Below are 19,051 nucleotides of genomic sequence, written 5' to 3' on the forward strand. Positions count from 1 at the left end.
TTAGGCCCGAGGTAACATTGCATGATTTTGAAATATGGCTGATAAAATCTTGATAGCTAATTAAATAGGCCATTAAAGATGATGGTAAATGTGGTCGGTGCCGAAGCAGGATGAAGTAGTGATCAAGTCCATTGAAAATGCACTCTGCAGGCTACTGGCCTAGCTGATGGCCAGTGGTGACTATCAGTGACACCATTTCACATCCATTATTATCATCCAGAAAGCTTCAGTTTTGTGATTACTGTATGTGGCGGTGTGTGGCTCATAATGACCACAAAATCATTCATCACTAATTTGTTTGTTTGTTTGTGTTGTTTTTAGGAGTGTATATATAATGGTATATCATATTTACTTGCTGGTTCTTCACAGTAAATAACTGTTTTTTCTCTTTTCTTAAAGGGCGCACAGCCTTTCTACAACTATTCTGGCTGTCTGGAGGTGATAGAAATGAACAAGCTCAGAGGGTTTTACGTATCCAATGCCATATCGGGAAGCAATGTCAAAAACTGCAGGTAAGTGAGTTTTACTGCTCTGGCGGTACTTTGTCAAAGTTGATGGAGGTACTAATGTGTCTTCAGTCTTTCAGGCTTAAAGCAGCACGATGCAAGCTCTGGTCTAAAACTAGAGAGATAGCCACTTAAAACCTTCCAAAGCCTCATTGGCACTGGTAGAAGCTTGCTATTATGCTAACTCGTGTCTTTTGGCGATATAGTCAGCAATGTCATGCTGTGAAAATGCAGGAAAACATGTTTTTTAGTGTTGGCTTTAAAATAAGATATGTCAATGTGACTAGGGGATGTAAGAGTAAAATGCAACTGTTCCCTTCCCTGCCTGTTATGGCCATAGAGAGGAAATGGTCAAAGAGCACAGGTGAAGAAAAATGTAGAATCTATTGTTTCTATATCACAACTGTATAGGCTCCCTCCCCTGTTAGTAATCTAGAATGGCCAATCAGAATGAAGCCAATTATGCATGTAAAATCTAATATCAAAATAAAAGCCCAGCTGAAAAATCACCACCTTCACAGATGCTTAACTACAGTTCATGAAGGTGGACTGCAACATGTTTATTAGGCCTTAGACATCCAAAATCTGATAATTTTATGTATGAGAGAGCAGCACTGGAGAGTGGCAATGCAGAATGAAAAACATGTAGAGTGTTTTTCCCTCCACCACCTTTTCACAGATGACTGAGCTGAAGTGGAATGCAAATGTAATTTGGAACGTGTCAGTGGATCTGGTGTCAGTCAGGCCGCCATTAATTTAGATTTTTAACTGATGAGCTGAGAGGTGGCTGTCGCTAGGCTACAAGGTAAGAGGCTCCGTCATGTGCTGATCAAATGTTGGACTAGTGTGGAATTTTCAGAATATTTTTGGTCTATGATTAGGCCAGATTTAAATATATGAATTCAGAATTGTTCCAAATCAACATGTCCAGCTCAATCTCTACCTGACATTGTGCGTGGCACATTCAACAAGTCAGCAAGAGCATGGTGATGGTGAATGGTGATTTGAGATTATTTGATGGCATTTGCCAGTAGTTTCAGTCATATTTAATACCTTAAATCAAGTCAACTTAGCCAGTGCTTCTGCAACACTCTGCAACACAGGTCTGTTCCATTCTAAGATAATAAATTAGTGAAATTATTAACCATTTTATTAACTGTCAAATAGAGCACATACCAATTTTATCAACTAATACAAATTAGAATATATCTATTAATGCCAGGAACGTCTGCCTGTCTGTGTGTGTGTTTGTGTGTGAGTGTTTATTTGTGTGAGTGTTTATTTGTGTGTGTGTGTGTGTGTGTGTGTGTGTGTGTGTATTATTTGCATATCTCTTGAACCGTTCGTATGACTGATTTAAACTTGGCAGGTGTCTTGGTACAGTCACAAGTGAGCGCAGTGGCAAGTTTGATGTCGTTTGGATAAGAAATGCAAAAGATATCATTAAATATTGTTTTTCCCAATCATCCTATGTATGTATATGTACCTATATATGTGTATATATATGTGTGTGTGTGTGTGTGTGTGTGTGTGTGTTTATGAGTAGTTTATTTATGAGATTAACCACCTACGGTTAGTTTTTTAGTCTGAAACTAGCATACTACCGACCTAAAGTATGCTAAAACCTAGAAAGCAGCACTGATAGCCCTGATATTTTGTCAAACCGTTGCAGAACAACAAAAACAACAACAACCACCCATTGCAATGTGCTATAGTATCAACAACACAGTATTCCAGTCGAGACTAAACTACAATTTTTAGCCACAGAATGTGTGGCCACAGGAACAGACTTGAATAAATGGTGTGACTGTATTTCTTCTCATAGACCTGGATGGAAAAACGGCACTCTGGCCACCACTACGGCGTCTCCTATGGAAGTAACCATGACGGTGCTAAGTAGTGCCCCCAACCACACTGCCTCGTCTCCACCTCCACCTCAACCACCGGTCTACCCGTCGGTGGCCTGCTATGAGGGAATGTGCCGTAACGGTGGGACATGCCAACAGCTCCAGCAAGCCACTGGGGCCTCGTCCTTCCGCTGTGATTGCCCTCTTCACTTCTCTGGAAGATTCTGTGAAAAAGGTACGGCCAAACCGCATGTGACTGACTTATGGTTATGTAAAAAAGAAAATAGTTGAAATAATATAGTTCAGTTATTAGAAAATAGAACTATTAGAAAATAGTTCAGTTATTTTGTCTAATTCCATGTTGTTGATGGGAGAGGAGAGAAAAACGAGTGCAACACATATTGCCGTCACAATTTAACTGAAAACAATTCAATTCAATTCAGTTCAGTTCAATTCAATTCTATTCTATTCTACTATATTCTATTCCACTCTACTCTATTCTACTCTATAGAGTACCAAAGCCATGACATAGCTTTGTCAAGGCAGCAATTTCACTGGATCTAAACAAATCAATATAACCATAGTAGTCACCATAGTGGTGGCTTTCTTAATCTATTTCAACAATTTCACAACGTTTCCAAGACGTTAGTATATTTTTTTTACACTGTAGGAATCACATACTACAACATATATTCATACCAACATGATCAAATTTGTGACTACAGAGTTTTATTTTAGTATGGGTTTTCTCCATAAAAGAGACCTGCATGTAACTTCACAGCATGCAGTTAAAATCCTTAAAACAACATTAAAGAACTTTTCCTCTGTCGCACGCACGCTATTTGTTTATCCAGCTCCATAGACAAGGTAGAATATGTTGCATGATTTTATGAAAGTACAATGTATTGCTACATCATGCAAGTCAAATTTGTAGTTTCTTATGTCTCATTCCATCGAACTACAAACCCGCTACCCGATCTGGCAAACTTACATGCGGTTACAGCCGATAGAGGGCTGCGAAGCGAATGCAGAAGTGCCGTTCACCCTGTTACGAGTTGATGAACCACGGAAACAATTTTGGAAACATTATTTTAAGGTACAAAAAACTCTTTGGTGTTGCTTTAAATTCATGGACGTGTCTTGGCTTTATTTTTGAGGCAAAAAACGCTGCTGCCTAGCAGGTAAAACATGTTTAAATGACTATAGCCTACATTTAAAACAATTTATTAGCTAGAAATGATGCCACATGTCTACATTCAGTGCCGTCTGGCATCTTTTGCATTTGTTATTTCTTAAATGTAGTTCTGTCTTGGTGTCACGGGTACGCTGGCGACTACGCCGCTTCGTCCGCTATTGTCTTTGTTAGTCTATGTGTCATTGACAATGTCTTATATGTGGAGCGCTTTGGGTTGCACTCTGTGCACGTTAAATGCGCTATACAAATAAAACTGACTTGACTTGACTTGACTTGACTTTGGTTTGTTTAGATCCAGTGACACTGCTGTCATGGAAACGGAACGTCACACTCTATTCTATTCTATTGACATGCCGTCATAACACATTCATATTATGTCATGGTGCCTTACTGAGCCTATTTTGAGCTGACTTGACTGGGACTGGGTGAAAGAAAAACTCCCTTTTCACCTGTCTCCCCCATGACCTCTTTAGAGGGGTTATGTCCCACTCAAGTGTGGGTAAAGCTCCATGTTAAATCCCAATGTGGTCTAAAAGGAAGGTTGGTTGCTGTTGGCCAAGAGGTGACAAAGGCAAATGTCTGAAGGGTAATAAATGAGAAATGGCATAAAAGAGAGGGGGAGGAGGGAAATATCATAGTTATGAGCTAAATGAAGAAGTTGCCCTCATGTGTCTGCTGTCACATTCATAATCCACCTTGGTCCACCTCCGCCACTCATTGCAAATGAGCTAGATTGTCCTTGCCACTCATATTCACAGGATGAATTCCTCCTGTCAGAACGCCATGCCCATACTGATGAAGGGGCGAAGGCGCTGGAGTCCCGGCGAGCGGGGAGTTTCTTCAGTTTGACAAATTAAAAGTTGGAAGTGGCTCCATAGTTAGCACTGATGTATCGTTGAGGAGATTGCTTTTGCACAAGGCATAAGCTGTTTATTACAGGGCACGCTAGCTGTTTGTCAGAGGGGAATGCATGAGAGGAAAATGGATCGAATGGGGCATGAGTCAAGTTTAGAGAGTTTTGCACAGCAGTTATTTCTGTGTTGCTGTCTATTAGTGTTATGATTGTGTGTCTTCACATCTCCTTCAATGCACACACACACATATATATACACACACACACACACACACACACACACACACACACACACACTGACTCAGCACATTCCTCCCAGTGTCAATAAACCAATGCTAAGGCACTAAGCTAATTTGATGAGTCACAAGTTCATTTATCTCTGTCGATGAAAGGCTCAGATATTTCACCTTCTGAATGTCCAGATTCAATTAGTTAAAGTTCAGTAATCCTCACTGCCCCTAGCCTACATGCAGCATTGTCTCAATGGTTTTGGTGAGTTAGTTTAGAAGGTGTAATGATACTAGTGTGTAGTATGCGCATATTATATTGAATATCTCTCTTCCTTTCTCTCTCTCTTTCTGTCTCTCTCTCATTCTGTGTGTGTGTGTGTGTGTGTGTGTGTGTGTGTGTGTGTGTGTGTGCGTGCGCGTGTGCGTGTGTGTGTGTGTGTGTGTGTGTGTGTGTGTGTGTGTGTGTGTGTGTGTGTGTGTGTGTGTGCATGTGTGTATGAGTAATGCAATGTTGCTCAATTAATCATACCAAGTGTTGTGTATTATGAGAGCCTGCCTCATTTTCTGTGGTGACATCAAGTAATACCTTTTTTGGTGTGATTACATTAGAAAACACATTTTTGCATAATGCTCCTGGGACTCTTTCCCTCCGTGAAGAACAATATCATCAGTCACTCGGCCGTTGCAGGTTGTTATTTCTGCATACTAACGCTTCTTACAGTAACAAATCCTGTGAGGGACGTGTTTGATTTTTTTGTCAAGCAGTCTTAACGTGCAACAAGTCCAAAGCCCATATCTGTTTTGGCTGCTGTGTGTGGCTGCTACTGGGCCATCAGTGGATGTGTCACAATTCAATTACACAGACCTAAGATTGCATGTCTCTCTATCTTATAGTCAGTCTCTCTCTCTCTCTCTCTCTCTCTCTATGTATGTGTGTACCACTCTCTATTTCTTTCTCTCTCTTTCTCTCTGTTAGGGGGAGAGAGGGAGTATGTTGGAGGATTGTATTTTACAAAGAGAAACTTTATTGTTCTTGTTGTTTTTCAGACAAACTCTTGACATGACTGATTGTGCCTGCTGTTATCTCCCTTCTCATTTCTCGTTGTTTTCTTTCTCTCTCTCTCTCTGTATCTCTCTCTTTATCCCTCCCTCCCTCCCTCTCACCCATCTCTAAATTTGTGTCGTTGCCCTTTAGAAAAAAAATATCTCATTGTTTTAAAATAACTCACACTGAAGGCACAGGACAAATGGACCATAAATGCTCAGTAGAACATAGTTTTAGGACAGTGGAAGACACTTTATATTAACAGACAGATTACTTTGATCTACACTACCGGTCAAAAGTTTGGAGTCACTTACAGTAGAAATTTCCATTCCACTACTATACATTATAGACAGAATACCAGCTGAGATCAGTTGTATTGTTTTTTTTAATCAAGGCAGCAGTTTTCAGATTACATTATGTGCTTACATAATTGCAAAAGGGTTCTCCAATGTTTTCTCAGTTAGGCTTTTAAAATGACAGCAGATTAGTAAACAGAATGTACCTTTGCAACATTGGATGAATGGTTGTATGTAGATATTGTATTAAAGATTAGCCATTTCTTTCTACAACAGTCGGGAACCCTTTTGCAATTACTGGTATGTAAGCACATAATGTAATCTGAAAACTGCTACCCTGATTACAAAAACAATGCACTGATCTCAGCTGGTATTCTGTCTATAATGGAGTGGAATGGACATTTCTAAATTACCCTAAACTTTTGACCGGTAGTGTACTTCACGTTTCTGGTGGAATATTATATTTTATTTTTGTTATTTGCTGAAGAGTCTACCTCACTGTAGACATATCACATATGTCACACTGAAACATGGATATCACATTTCACGTGATCTCAGGTTGGTTTGTTTGTTCAATGTGCCGCACATGACCACTGCCTCAGCACTCGAGGAGCCATCCAAAGCCAAAGAAAGGTACTCATGGCAGAGTGGTTAAAAAAACAACACTCAAGCATGCGATGACGGAGGGGAGTTAAAAAAACAAACACACACACGTGCGGTGACGGCTTGGCTACTTACTAGACTGCGGACTGACCCTATGGTGTGGAGTTGGGTTGCCAATTTCATTTGGCCTCCGCCCCTTAATTGTCCCACTCAACGTCCAGCCTGCGCTGCAGAGATGTCGGGTCAAAGTAGCATCTCCTGTTGCTTTTCGCATTCGCTCGCTCACCCTACCGCTGGTGGTGGAAAGATGAGAGGTTAGGAACGCCATGTTGCCCTGAGGTCACGTGGAGTTGACTGTGGTGTCAAATGTTACATTTGTTTTATTCCCCCCGGTTGAGGCCATCAATATTTACCGATCAGTGCACCGCGGTGCATGCATTATTTCTGTGTAATTACTGTATAAGGCCTCCTGCTGCTGGCCAGTCTGGGCGGCTTTTTGTAGACCGCCAGGGATGAATGTGTATTTGCTTTCAGAAACTCCGTAATTGGACTCATGGCTGTATTTTTTGCTGAAGGGGTGCGGTTACAGTTGTCTGTTTTTTTTTTGTTTGTTTTTTTTGCATCGTTTACTGATAAATGTTTGGATCGTATTGTTTAATATTAGAGTGATCCATTTGAAGTTTACAAAGTAAAATGTGCACACTTTGAATTTGAGTTGTACAGCAGCTGTTGCCTTGCCAATACTGCATTTACATTGACTTGAGGATATCTTGGCATTTAAATTGACTTGAGGATATCTTGGTATTTACATTGACTTGAGGATATCTTGGTGGAGAGAAATATGGTTTAATGACAATTTGACTTTATGCAGCGCCATGTATTATTTGACTGCTTCTGTTTGATCTTGCATGTTAATTGAAGTTGACATTTGCCATTCCTTGTAAATATTTGTCTTGACTTCATCAGTAAGCTGTAGAAAGTGCTACACTGTATATATATAGCAGAAATTAACCCATTTGCCCTGTGCTACATTCAATTAGGCAGGCAGTCCATCGTTTTACAGTTTTTATTTAAGTGACAGAAATTATGATTTTCTTATACATGCCATCACTTTAATTAGCCTTGAACTTGTGCAGCTTTACTTGTTTGACTGTAATTTCACTCAAGGTCCTTATACAACTGATGTCTAACCCCAACTCGACAGAAGAGGAAGGCCAGGGAGCGTGTGTAAAAGTAATATTTCTGAAATGCCTAGAAATATCAAAAGTGTGATGTCAGCAGGCCGACTAATGACAGGCTGTCATCAAGATGAAATTACTTTATTTGCTTTTCAGCACTTTTTTTAGTTCTCTTGCTCTCTCTCTCTCTCTCTCTCTCTCTCTCTCTCTCTCTCGGTCTCTCTTTGGCCATTAGTCAAATTGTTGGCCTCCTGGGGAAGTGTGTCGGCAGGGATGCACCCCATGTCACATAATTGAGAGATCCACACTGAGTGTGTGTGTTTGAAAAGAAGCCAAACATATGCTTTTATATTTGATAGAACAGCAAACCCTCCGTTTCTCAGAGCCTTTCTTTGAGTTTTTTCTTTCATATCCTACGCCAGGTGGTGCGAGATGGAGAGAATGCATATATAGCGCAGTATGTTCATATCTCTGCTCTGTGGAACACAAACACTTCTTTTACATTGATCATAATGACCTAGGCCTTTTTTTGTTCAGTGTTACACTTAATACAGACAGTACATACGTGTGTTGTAAAATATTTGAGAGTATTGTACACAGAACACACAAGTACACGGTAACAACAAATATATTTTATTTTTCCCCACAAAAACAATGTACACAGTGTACATCCCAAACAACACAAAGTTGCACATACAGTGGTCTACATACAAAACAACAGAAGAATTTACTGTATACAGTTAGAGTAAAAAAAAACTATGCTGCATCCTCTCTTCTGCTGTCTGGCCACAGCACCTCATCCACATCACTAGCATTATGCTAAAGCTCTGATTGCTAATTGTAAAACTGTGTGACAGGTGTTTGCCCATGTGATGAGTCAGTGTGCATAGTAGGGCAATTAACTTTAGAATTTGAATGGCAGTGTGTTCCTTGTAAAAACAAGAGATCTTCATCATGAAAATTATGCCAAATGCAGAAAATTGTGTGTAGTGTTATGAAAAATGTACTTTAGAACTGCAATTTGAGTATAAAGCAGGAATTGTGCTTGTACTCTTGCTAGCAGAATTGGTTCAGGGGGTTGGTGCACGAGTTACATGTTGTGGTCATTGTGTCTCAAGTACCAGTAATTGTGTGTAAACAATTGAGAAAAACTGTAATGGTTACTCTAACGTGTTTCCTAAACTATAGTGTCACCAATATAATACTGGTTCATATGTTTGCTACTCAGGTCATGTTGAGTTGGCTGTGGTGTCAAATGTTAAAAAAAAAAAATTTCCCCCACTGTTCAACTTTTTATATGTCAAATTTATCACTGCAACATTACACAATTGGATCAACAAACGGTAAATGATGCAAAAAACAAAAACCTTTACAACTGTAACATTCATAGCCACAACTTTTCAGCAAAAAAATACAGCCGAAATCAAATACATTATGAAGCAGCTGATTTATTAAAAAGCAAATAACTTGAAACAACCAATATTAAACATATTAAAAACAATATCTTACACATATTAAAAACATGATCTCAACAAACTTTAGATCCACGAATAACACATGTAGACATGTTGGTATCCATTTCCTCACTATTTCAGTCTTCCACGCATGGAGTCAATCCAACTAGCGGCTGTTTCTGGTGAGTCGGTCTGACAGAAGTTCTAGCTAATGAGGAGAGTAAGACCTCGGCACCTTCCACCCCTGCTATGGCACCTCTGTCATCTCCACTCCATGTGCTAATGTGTCGATAATTAAGTAATCCACCCAAATGTTGTCTGCCTCTTCAGGCATTGTTGCAAAACGACAAGGGCCCAATATTTCGGAGTAGCTCATTTGTTTGTTGCTCCCCTATGGGAACGAGTTCATAATCAGGCTGACACTGTATTAAATATTTCCTCCTCAGAGCATTCACGTCTACCCAGAGACATGATGAGTGACACACACACTCACTACGCATCTTTAGATCGCAGATGGCCACGTCTCTCTCTCTCTCTCTCTCTCTCTCTCTGTGTGTGTGTGTGTGTGTGTATTACTGTATGTGCCCATGTTTTTTTCCTTAATCCTTAAATGGCTTGTTGAGTCTTCCCAGGTCACTCTCGAAACCGTCAGCGGTACGCAGCGTTGTCGCATCCATACTTCCTGTGGATTGAGAGAGAGGCGGGGGAATGACGAAGGGAAGAAACTCAACATGACTGACCGCTTTGCCTCCTGCCCTGGCCTCACATACTGCATTTTTCACTCTGCCATTTTCTATGTCACTCCATTTCGAGAGCATTGCACCCCTGGTGCGTTTTTTTATGGCCCACGGTTCATCAGTCTTGTAGAGCTCTCTTTAAATACCTGCTCTGGGACTGTGTACTTTGTGCTGAGTCAGAGAAGGGCTACACTCTGTTGAAATGCATTAGAGTCCTTCCACATCAGCAGTGTCTATTCTCAGATAGGTGTGTGTGTGTGTGTGTGTGTGTGTGTGTGTGTGTGTGTGTGTGTGTGTGTGTGTGTGTGTGTGTGTGTGTGTGTGTGTGTGTGTGTCTGTCAATGTGTGTATGCATGTGTGCGTATATTTACAGTATGTATGTTTGTGCATGCATACATACGTTTGTGTGCATGTATGTGCATAAGTATATATGTGTTAGTGTGTGTCTTGTCTGTGTCTGTGTCTGTGTATTCGTGCGTGTATGCGCTCTGATATTTATGTGCATGAATTCGTACTGTGCCAGCTCTACTGCTGTCCAACACATGGAGGAAGCAGCACTTCTGGTTGCCCGCAGTCACGGCGGTCCAGAGGCTGTTTACATGCTTTGCTGACCAAGGCCCTAGATGGGAACTAATCTTAACAGGATTGTCCGGCTGACAGCGGAGCGGCACTCACTTCAGATTAGATCAGAAGCTCAACACCAGTGCCAGCTGCACTGCCATTAGCCATCACTTATATAGCTTTGCTGGAGAGGCCACTTGATTTGCAGGTATGCTCAGAATGGCACCTGCACTGCTGTTTGACTGTGTATTATAATAATGTATGTTTGCTTTATTGATAGTGATTTATTTCAATTATTTCAGCTGATTGCAATGATGTGAGGCTAACTGTACATCTTAATAATTCACACACACACACACACACACACACACACAGAAGTAACCCATCCTTTGCAGTCCCCCTAATTACGAAGTATTCACCTGGCAAATACATAGCAAATTAGTGTATTTCTTTCTCTATCCACATTCATCTCACCTGTGGTAATTAATTACTAATTACACAAAAATATCCCATAATTTTGCTTAGTAATTAGGGACTGTGTTTTTGTGTCTGTGTGTGTGTGTGTGTGTGTGTGTGTGTGTGTGTCAGCATGCATGTAGGGAAGTGAGAGGGTATACTGAGCCAGAGGAGCAGTGGAGCAGGAGATTATTCAGGCGTGCTCTGTATTGATCATGACCTGCTGGAATGCCTCATTGCCTTCACTATTATGCGCCTCAGTCCAGTCGGCCTATTGCTCATTGTAAAAAATGAGCAGGCTTACCAGTCTAGTTAAGGCACAGGTCCCACTGCCCTCTGTCCTCTTCTACCCTGATGCCCTCTCCTCTTTATGGCCATCTCCTGTTATCACTGATTATAAAATGCCTTGTTTATTGGAAGTAGGAAGTCGTCAATTCCATTTAAAGGGAGTTTCATTACAACTGTAGCCCGTATATGTGTGTTTGAGTGTGTGTGTGTGTGTGTGTGTGTGTGTGTGTGTGTGTGTGTGTGTGTGTGTGTGTGTGTGTGTGTGAGATAATTTACTCTGTGTGTGTGCGTGTGTGTGTGTGTGTGCGTGCGCATGCTCAATATCCGCCACCCCCCTCAAAATAAAATCAACTTTATAAATCTTACAGTTTTACAGCTGCTGACTTAGAGCTCGGGGGTGCGGCCCACAGGAGTAAATAAAACAGGGGGGGGGGAGGCAAGTGGCTGGTGGCTGCAGGTGCTGCTGGAGGAGGGTCACTAGCAGGCATGCCTTGCCAACAAAAAAGGGGGCCTCACCATCCCTGCAATAGTCATACTAATGGAAATAAAATATCAGAATGAAGAAAAACACATTTTATTTGAACGTGTGTTTGTGTTTGTGTCTGGCTGACGTCAGTCCCGCCTCCCAACCCAAATTGACCCTTTAGGTTATTGATTACATTGTGTGACACTCTAGTGTGACATTTCAAGTCGTATTTCACAGGGCGACATGCGCTGCTGAAGGTGGCCTTAAATGTCAAAGGCCACCATATTGCTGTAATTTCACCACAATGATAGAAGCTCCTATGAAGGACATGTTGGTAATCATCTATCTCATTTTCACAGCGATAGATTGATGAGCCAAGTTGTTGCCTAGCAGCAATCAGTTCTATGAGTCAGTCTGGTTTTTCGAGGCTTGGTCTATTGGCCTCTGTTCCATCGTTTCAAAAGCCGGATGGACAGGTCTTTCAGCCATGTCTTTGTGCAATCATCAAGCAAATTACATGGCCTAGTTTGTGGTTTGTCATGTTAATACTGTATTTCAACATTCAAACAGACTATTTGTGGGCCATTAACAGCTCACATACTATGAATGCACCCACATCTGCAAAGCAGGAATAATGTGATATAATCAGATAACCAAATCCTCGCAAATATAAGAGTTATTATTTGGGGTAAAAGACTGACTGCATCAACCACTGTGTCCTCAAATCAGTTCATGGATGGTCACAAGAGAAAATGGCGGTTTGCAGCGTTGGACTGAACTCACAAATTCAAAAATATGGTCATATGGTCTGCTTAGCTGTTCTAAAATCAGTGTGAGCTATTATTGCTTACGTTTAGTCCCTGCTCTGTTCTCTGATGTGTCTGCTAGAGAGGATTCTATTGTTATGACTGCATTTGCTTACTTTGGCCTGCTTTGGGTAAGGCTGTGCAATTAATCAAATTAATAAATTAATTAATGGTTAATTATGACTTCCAACAGCTATAAAAACAACATGACAAAAATCCAATTATTATTTTCCTGCATTACATTTCACAACAGGTCTTTTGTTTAGTGCTGTTATATTCTACCATGCCCATTTGCTTTGATGTGGTAACTTGATCTTTTTTTCCATGTATTTTTTACATTGTATTCTTTTGCATGTATTTTTCATTTGCTTTCATTTGAAATTAAATTTCTATTTAATCTATTGTTATTTTTTAAAGCTTAGGAAATGGATGATGTTTCCAAAATCGTTGAGTACTTGTGATAAATAATCGTGATCTCAATATTAATCCCGATTATGATATTTACCATAATCGAACAGCCCCAGTTTTGGGTCTCGGTGTAGTGGTTATGCATGAACTGCAATTCCCCTTTGCGTGTAATGGCTAACCGAGTGATTCAGCCATGCACGGTCTGTGACCAACGAGAGGGGACTATCCTCTCCATCCTCCTCCTCCTCCCCCTCCATATTCGTGGCCCCACCATCATCCTTGGGGTGATAACAGAGCCTCACACACTTGTGACAGCTCGACTCGACCAACCACCCCACCCCCCAAAACACACACACACACACACATACCCACCCACCACAACACACCGCGACATCAGTCATAGGCTAACTGTGAGAGCCAAGCTGTCATCATGCAGTGCTGAAGGAGCCATGTCAGTGCTGAGTGAGCAGATCTGGCTGCTTCATGGAGACGTGTGTTGCAGCTCGTTTTATTCATATATGCCAAAATGTGTCTCCCCAGGAGCACTTGCTCATTCCTCATCTGTTGTAATAAGATTTGAGGTTATGATTTGTATGTCATTTTGACTTTGATGGTTCACTGTCTCTGTTTTCAAATCGGCAGAGAAGCCTTTCTGTTTGAATAATGAATCGAATGCCAACATGGAAGCCAGCCATCATTATAGATATGAACATTATAGATATCTTTACATTTATAGCCATTCATCATATACTGTATGTCCATGAAAACACAGTGTATCCTTTTTTAGGGATCTGTTAGTAGGTTGAATTCCCTATGGCTCACAGTCTAGACTTTATTTTTAATCCACACACCTTTATAACTTTGCTGTACATTTTCCAAAAAGGATTGTCACTCGAACACAAGACGCAGAGTTATTGCAGCAGAGGCAAGCAGCTATCAATCAACCCTTGGCAGAGCAGGCAATGGCTTTGAGGCACTGGGCCAAGTTTTCCCAGCCACAAAACTACTGTTTTCACCATCTCAGGCAGTAAACACGAACATTAGTCTTTGCAGTGGATTCACACTCCATCTTCCTCCATGATGATGTCTCAGAATACTCTAAAAGCTTTCCCTTATTTGTATTTTTCTCGGCTCTGTTGTTCTATTATGACTTGTCAACAGTCACCAACACTTATTCAATTAAAATAATTGTTCCACCCAAGCATACCACACCTCCCTGCTTGAAAACAATATGCAGTCCCATTAGTTGTTTTGCCTGCTGCTAGGAAATACTACTCCGCTACATGGCTTTTGTTGGTAACTACACTTATTTAATTAATGGCAAGCAAATTAGGCGTGACAGGGACTTCTTGCGCATTGTAATGTTTTGCCTAAGGTGGCTTCAAACTCAAAGGAATTAGATAAATAATGAAATGAGAACGTTCTTGTCTTCAGAACAGCGAGAAAAAGACAAAAAAAAACATTGGAAGGGGTCACACTACTTGTGCATCAAAGGAAGCATGCAACGTGAGAGCCATATTGTTTTTGTGTCATCTCTCAGTTTTTGTTTCTGTGTTTCTTATGCGAGGCACTCACTATCTCCATTTGTCTCATTTTTGTCTCCAGACACGACGGTGTATTTCCCATTTTTCAATGGCACCTCTTACCTGGAGCTCCAATCGCTCACATCTCTGCTGCAGTCGGACGTCCTGGGAGCGTCCTCTTCCTCGCCCACCAGAGAGAGCACTGTTACTCTCTACCTGACTGTGAAAACGCGGGCAAGCAACGGCATAATCCTTTATGGTGAGTATTAGCTCACCACTTCGCTCCTCAAGTGCGTGACTTATAGCTCAGTGGAGAGTTATTACCGTCTGATCTCTTTATGTTCTTCAAATCTCGGCGTGAGTCTGTGTGTGTTAAGATACTTAGAATATTGCTTCCTGAAGTGTTTTAACTATTTGCATAAAATTTGAGTGTGGATTTCACTGTACATTCATTCTTGTTTTGTTTAATTTCTTTTTATTGCAAGTTATTCAATTGTTTGGGCATCATGATAAGAGGAACTTCTTTTTCAGCTCTTAACTATTGTAAGTGTCTCCAGCCACATAAAAGGAACAGTAGAGGCCATAGTTTTCACATTGACCACAGCAGCTTGTGTTCTTTGGAATCAGGATCCCGTGTGTCATACAAGGTGTAAGGTAATGCACAATTCATCTATGGCAGATGGAAGATATATGCAGCTCAGCTTGACATAAAAGCTGCGGTAGGTCTCGACAAAGTCATGTATAAATATGTTTTAGTTGCATGACCGTGAGCCATCTGCTGTCTACTGTGTTCAGGTCAAGTCATGAATCTGAATAGATGCTCCTGAATGTGCGCTAAATGATGAAGTTTGGGGGATTCTGGGAAAGTGTGAGCATGTCTGTTTGTGTTTTTATTAATCATTCTAATCACACCTGATACTTGGAGATTTATGTTTATCTCAACTGATCAAACCTCACTCTCCTTCCTTGGATACACGTTCACATTCTCATAAACACATTCAGTGTCCTAAATCTCACGTTTGCCCAGTTTTTTCACCAGGGCAACAATGTACATGCTGTTTCTGTTCTCAAACGAGGCAAGGCCTTGTACAAGTAAGATGGATGTCCTGAAATGTGATCTTTCAAAGAAAGTTTTTTAGGTAAAATGGTGTGCTGTAAATGCAGGTTTTCCCTAATGGGTTTTTATTGGAAAGCAAGTCAGACATAGCTTTGTAATGAACATCAACTTAACAATGCTAACTTTTCACTCAGGCTCACGGCATTTAAATGGCTTGTGGGGAGATGTGTAAAGTGAACATAACCCATTCGGTGCTGCGAGGTGTTTTATCTGAAGAGTGAGGGAGAAGAAGAAGAAAGAGAGAGGGGGGGAAAAGTCTGCAGATTGCTCTTGATGTCAACTTAGCAAAGTCATTTCCTCGCCAACCTGTCAGATTACCTGCTCATGTACATTCTACCTGTCACAGGCTATCTGATGCTGTTTATCTCGTGTCATGGGCTGTCAAAATCTGTGTGGATTCCTTTTATAGATTAACAGAGAGGGGATGTGTGAGGTGGGGGTGTTGGGGCTTGGGATTGGGGGGTTGACATCATGCTTCGTCTGACAGCATGCTCATCTAAACCCACCTCTCCAGCCCCTAGCTCAATATGTGTCAGCCATCACTGTGTTATTCTATTTTTTTAGCTAATTCAATTCATTTATGTGTAATATCATGCACACAAAAGCCAAGGCAATTAGACAGTTTTCATACGCAAGGGAACAAGCATGAGGCATTTATTTTTGTAAGGAAAGAATTTGGCTTGCAATCTGGTGTAGGCATTTCATCTTGACAATCGTTGAAAACAAAGTTACTGTATCTCAGACGGGACGCTAATTTCTCACATACAGTAGGCCTAGCAGAACTAAACTAATTTAAAAATGATTGAGTAGCATATACTATTTACGAGCGCAAAATGATGTCTCAATCTGGTTCATCAGTGTCAGCGTCGTCTGAGTGTCAGTATTCGTATCATAGTAATGCAACAACTAAACACACTTGTTGTACTCTCGATAGACTCACTCTCCCCACAAAGCTAAACCAACAGAAATAGCTCAAATGGATGAATATTTTCCTTGCATGGCAGCCCAAGTCTTGACAATAAGAATTCAATACCAAATAATGTCAGTTTCTTAGAGACTAGATTGTCTTAATCCCCGGGTTACATTGCACAGTTTGAGGCACGTTTAGCTGGACATTATAAGCAAACACATTCTTTCTTCTGCTGTCCATGATTGGAAAGAGAGGCAGGGGGATTGTTCAGCATGTTAAATTGTAAGTAGACCAAAGCAAGTTTTTTTTTTTTTTGACATTACATGGCAGCTCTTGTCATCTCCTTGAATTCCTTTTCAAATCCTCTTTTTTTTACATAGATCACATTGTGAAATAAAAATAGAAAGAAAAAAAAAACTCTACATCTCACACAGTCCAACTAATATTGTCATTTAAGTCACTTGTTATATTCCCGAGCATGCAGATGAAATGCAAATGTGTTCCTCTTCAGTGGGAGGACTAGCTGAGACGGCACTGCTGCTCTGAGCTGAACGGCGCTGTACGGTGTGCCTCCAGGGTCAGACAGCCCAGAGTGTGCGCCTGTCCAGAACTCACAAATATCCTCTGGGCTTTGGGGTTTGCTCCCCGCTGTGCAGGGGCCCACGCAGCAGGAGGCCCCTGGGAGTGTCCTCCGGTTGCCTGAGAGATGTCTACATCCACCTACTTGCCCAACACCATCCCCACACACCCCCACCCACACCCACACATCCATGTTCTCCCTCTCTCACAGATAGTGTTGCATTTGCAGTCATGCAAAAGGGGGTCGAAGAGGAAGAAACAAGAAGATGAAGCTGAGATGTAATGCAGGGACTGGCTTGGTTTAGCCATTCATAACATGCAAACGGAAATTGCCAGCAGGCAGAGTCCTTTGCCCTGATAAACCGGTGATGCGCTTGACAGATGGAGGCAGAAAGTCCCAAGTAATTGGCTGTTCCAGGATTTTTTGTTAGCTCCCAAAGCTGCTAAAAAGTTTCCGTACAGCTGTGCACCTCTAACTCCTACAAGTGTCCAAACTGGTTTAAGTTCATCCCGTTTGCCAAATGCTTGTGCCAAGGTAACGGCGATTCCTGTCAAAAGCGACACATGAAGAATAGGGAATCTGATTGGACCCCTGAATATACAGTATGTCAAGAGAAATCCCACGTCGTAAAGCATGGTGATTGCTCTGTGAGGAAATGGAAAGACACAGAGTCTTTCATCTGGCTGCGTATCTCCTGCGTACAGAGCAGCAGCAGCATCTCTCAGATGTGAAAGAGCGACCGAAAAACAGAAGGCTCCAGAGATCAAACAGACAAAGTTAATCAGGCGTCCTGATGTAGACGCCGTGGTATCAGAATGTACATTAGAAAGAGGCCCGTGCTGCTGAAGTGCCGCTACTCGCCGCAAGTGTACACACACAACCTCCCTGCAAGCTCTGTGCAAGACTTCCCGCGGGCTTCACTTGTCAGCCACTGGCTGGTGGAGTCCAGGTTGCAGGTACTGAGAAAGGGAAGAGAGCACCTCAGGGTCCAGTCCAGGAGAACAGGACCATGGAAATACTTCATTTTTCTTCCCCATCATATAATAAAATACTACATTAAATATACCAATATCTCACATTTATTCCCAAGGAAAAAAACATAGGTATGATGGATGAAAATATTACATTTTCTCAGTAAAAGGAAAAGCTTTGAAAGCTATGAAAAGTCATTACATAGGTTTAACTTTTAATGGTATTAGTGCTATTTTATACTGCAGTCTGTGGTCATGAAGCATACAAATCCATACATGCCAAATCCATCATGCATGAAGTATTTGCATAATAGCCCTTAAAGCTAACTTAGCCTGGGTATGTCACCCAGCTGTGGGGCTGTTGGCTGTGAAACAGACATGGCAAGTCGTCAAGCCTCTGGCTCGATGTGTTATGTGGCAATGGTGATTGTTCTATTTGCATTGGTTTGACTAACAGAGACCAGATAATATTATTGATTTGCGATACATTTTTAAAAATACAAAATATTCAATATAGTATTGTTTCATGATATATTTTTACACACACACATACACAGAGAGAGAGCATAAAAATGGCCTTATACTCTGTCTTAGAAGTATTTTTTGACGTAGACATTTTAAAGGGAGCTTGTGCATGGGTGCTCATTCCAGCAGTACAGCCATAATAAAACAATCACCCTGTCTCATCTGCTCTCTCTCACACATCCAGCTCACTCAGTTTTAGGGTTTGTGGTGGCAGTTATAGCGTGGTTTACGACAATAAAGGGTTTAGCTCTCAGGTTCCCACTGTTCCCATTCACAATCAATTTGAGCTGAAACAATGTTGTAGGGATTTCTCCAGACGGCGCGCGGTAATGCTCAGAAGCCTGCCGCACCAGCGCCTCAGTCCAGTCCCAAAGTAGGTCAGCACGCTTTTCAATAGCCTACAAGGAAAATGAGAGATTCTCTGAAACTGATCACATTAACTCTGCCTGTCTTGGATGAATTGTTGATTTTTTTCTTCCTTCTCTCACTCCCTCTC

At 41.3% G+C, this 19,051-nt stretch overlaps 1 protein-coding gene across 1 annotated transcript in view; it reads left to right on the plus strand.

Annotated features, from left to right (window-relative positions):
- The window catches only part of eys (eyes shut homolog), a 185,366-nt gene that overhangs the window by 115,196 nt on the left and 51,119 nt on the right, over nucleotides 1-19,051 (plus strand). Inside the window, exons 33-35 of the mRNA XM_076286449.1 lie at nucleotides 400-512; nucleotides 2,332-2,588; nucleotides 14,535-14,711. Coding sequence (XP_076142564.1) covers nucleotides 400-512; nucleotides 2,332-2,588; nucleotides 14,535-14,711 — 547 coding nt within the window. The remainder of the gene's footprint in view (nucleotides 1-399; nucleotides 513-2,331; nucleotides 2,589-14,534; nucleotides 14,712-19,051) is intronic.

Source organism: Alosa pseudoharengus, unplaced genomic scaffold (genome assembly GCF_046254945.1).
Source record: "Alosa pseudoharengus isolate Yale_2024_CS ecotype anadromous, Long Island Sound unplaced genomic scaffold, YU_APseudo_1.1 YU_APseudo_1.1_scf_15, whole genome shotgun sequence".
NCBI classification, from domain to species: domain Eukaryota; kingdom Metazoa; phylum Chordata; class Actinopteri; order Clupeiformes; family Clupeidae; genus Alosa; species Alosa pseudoharengus.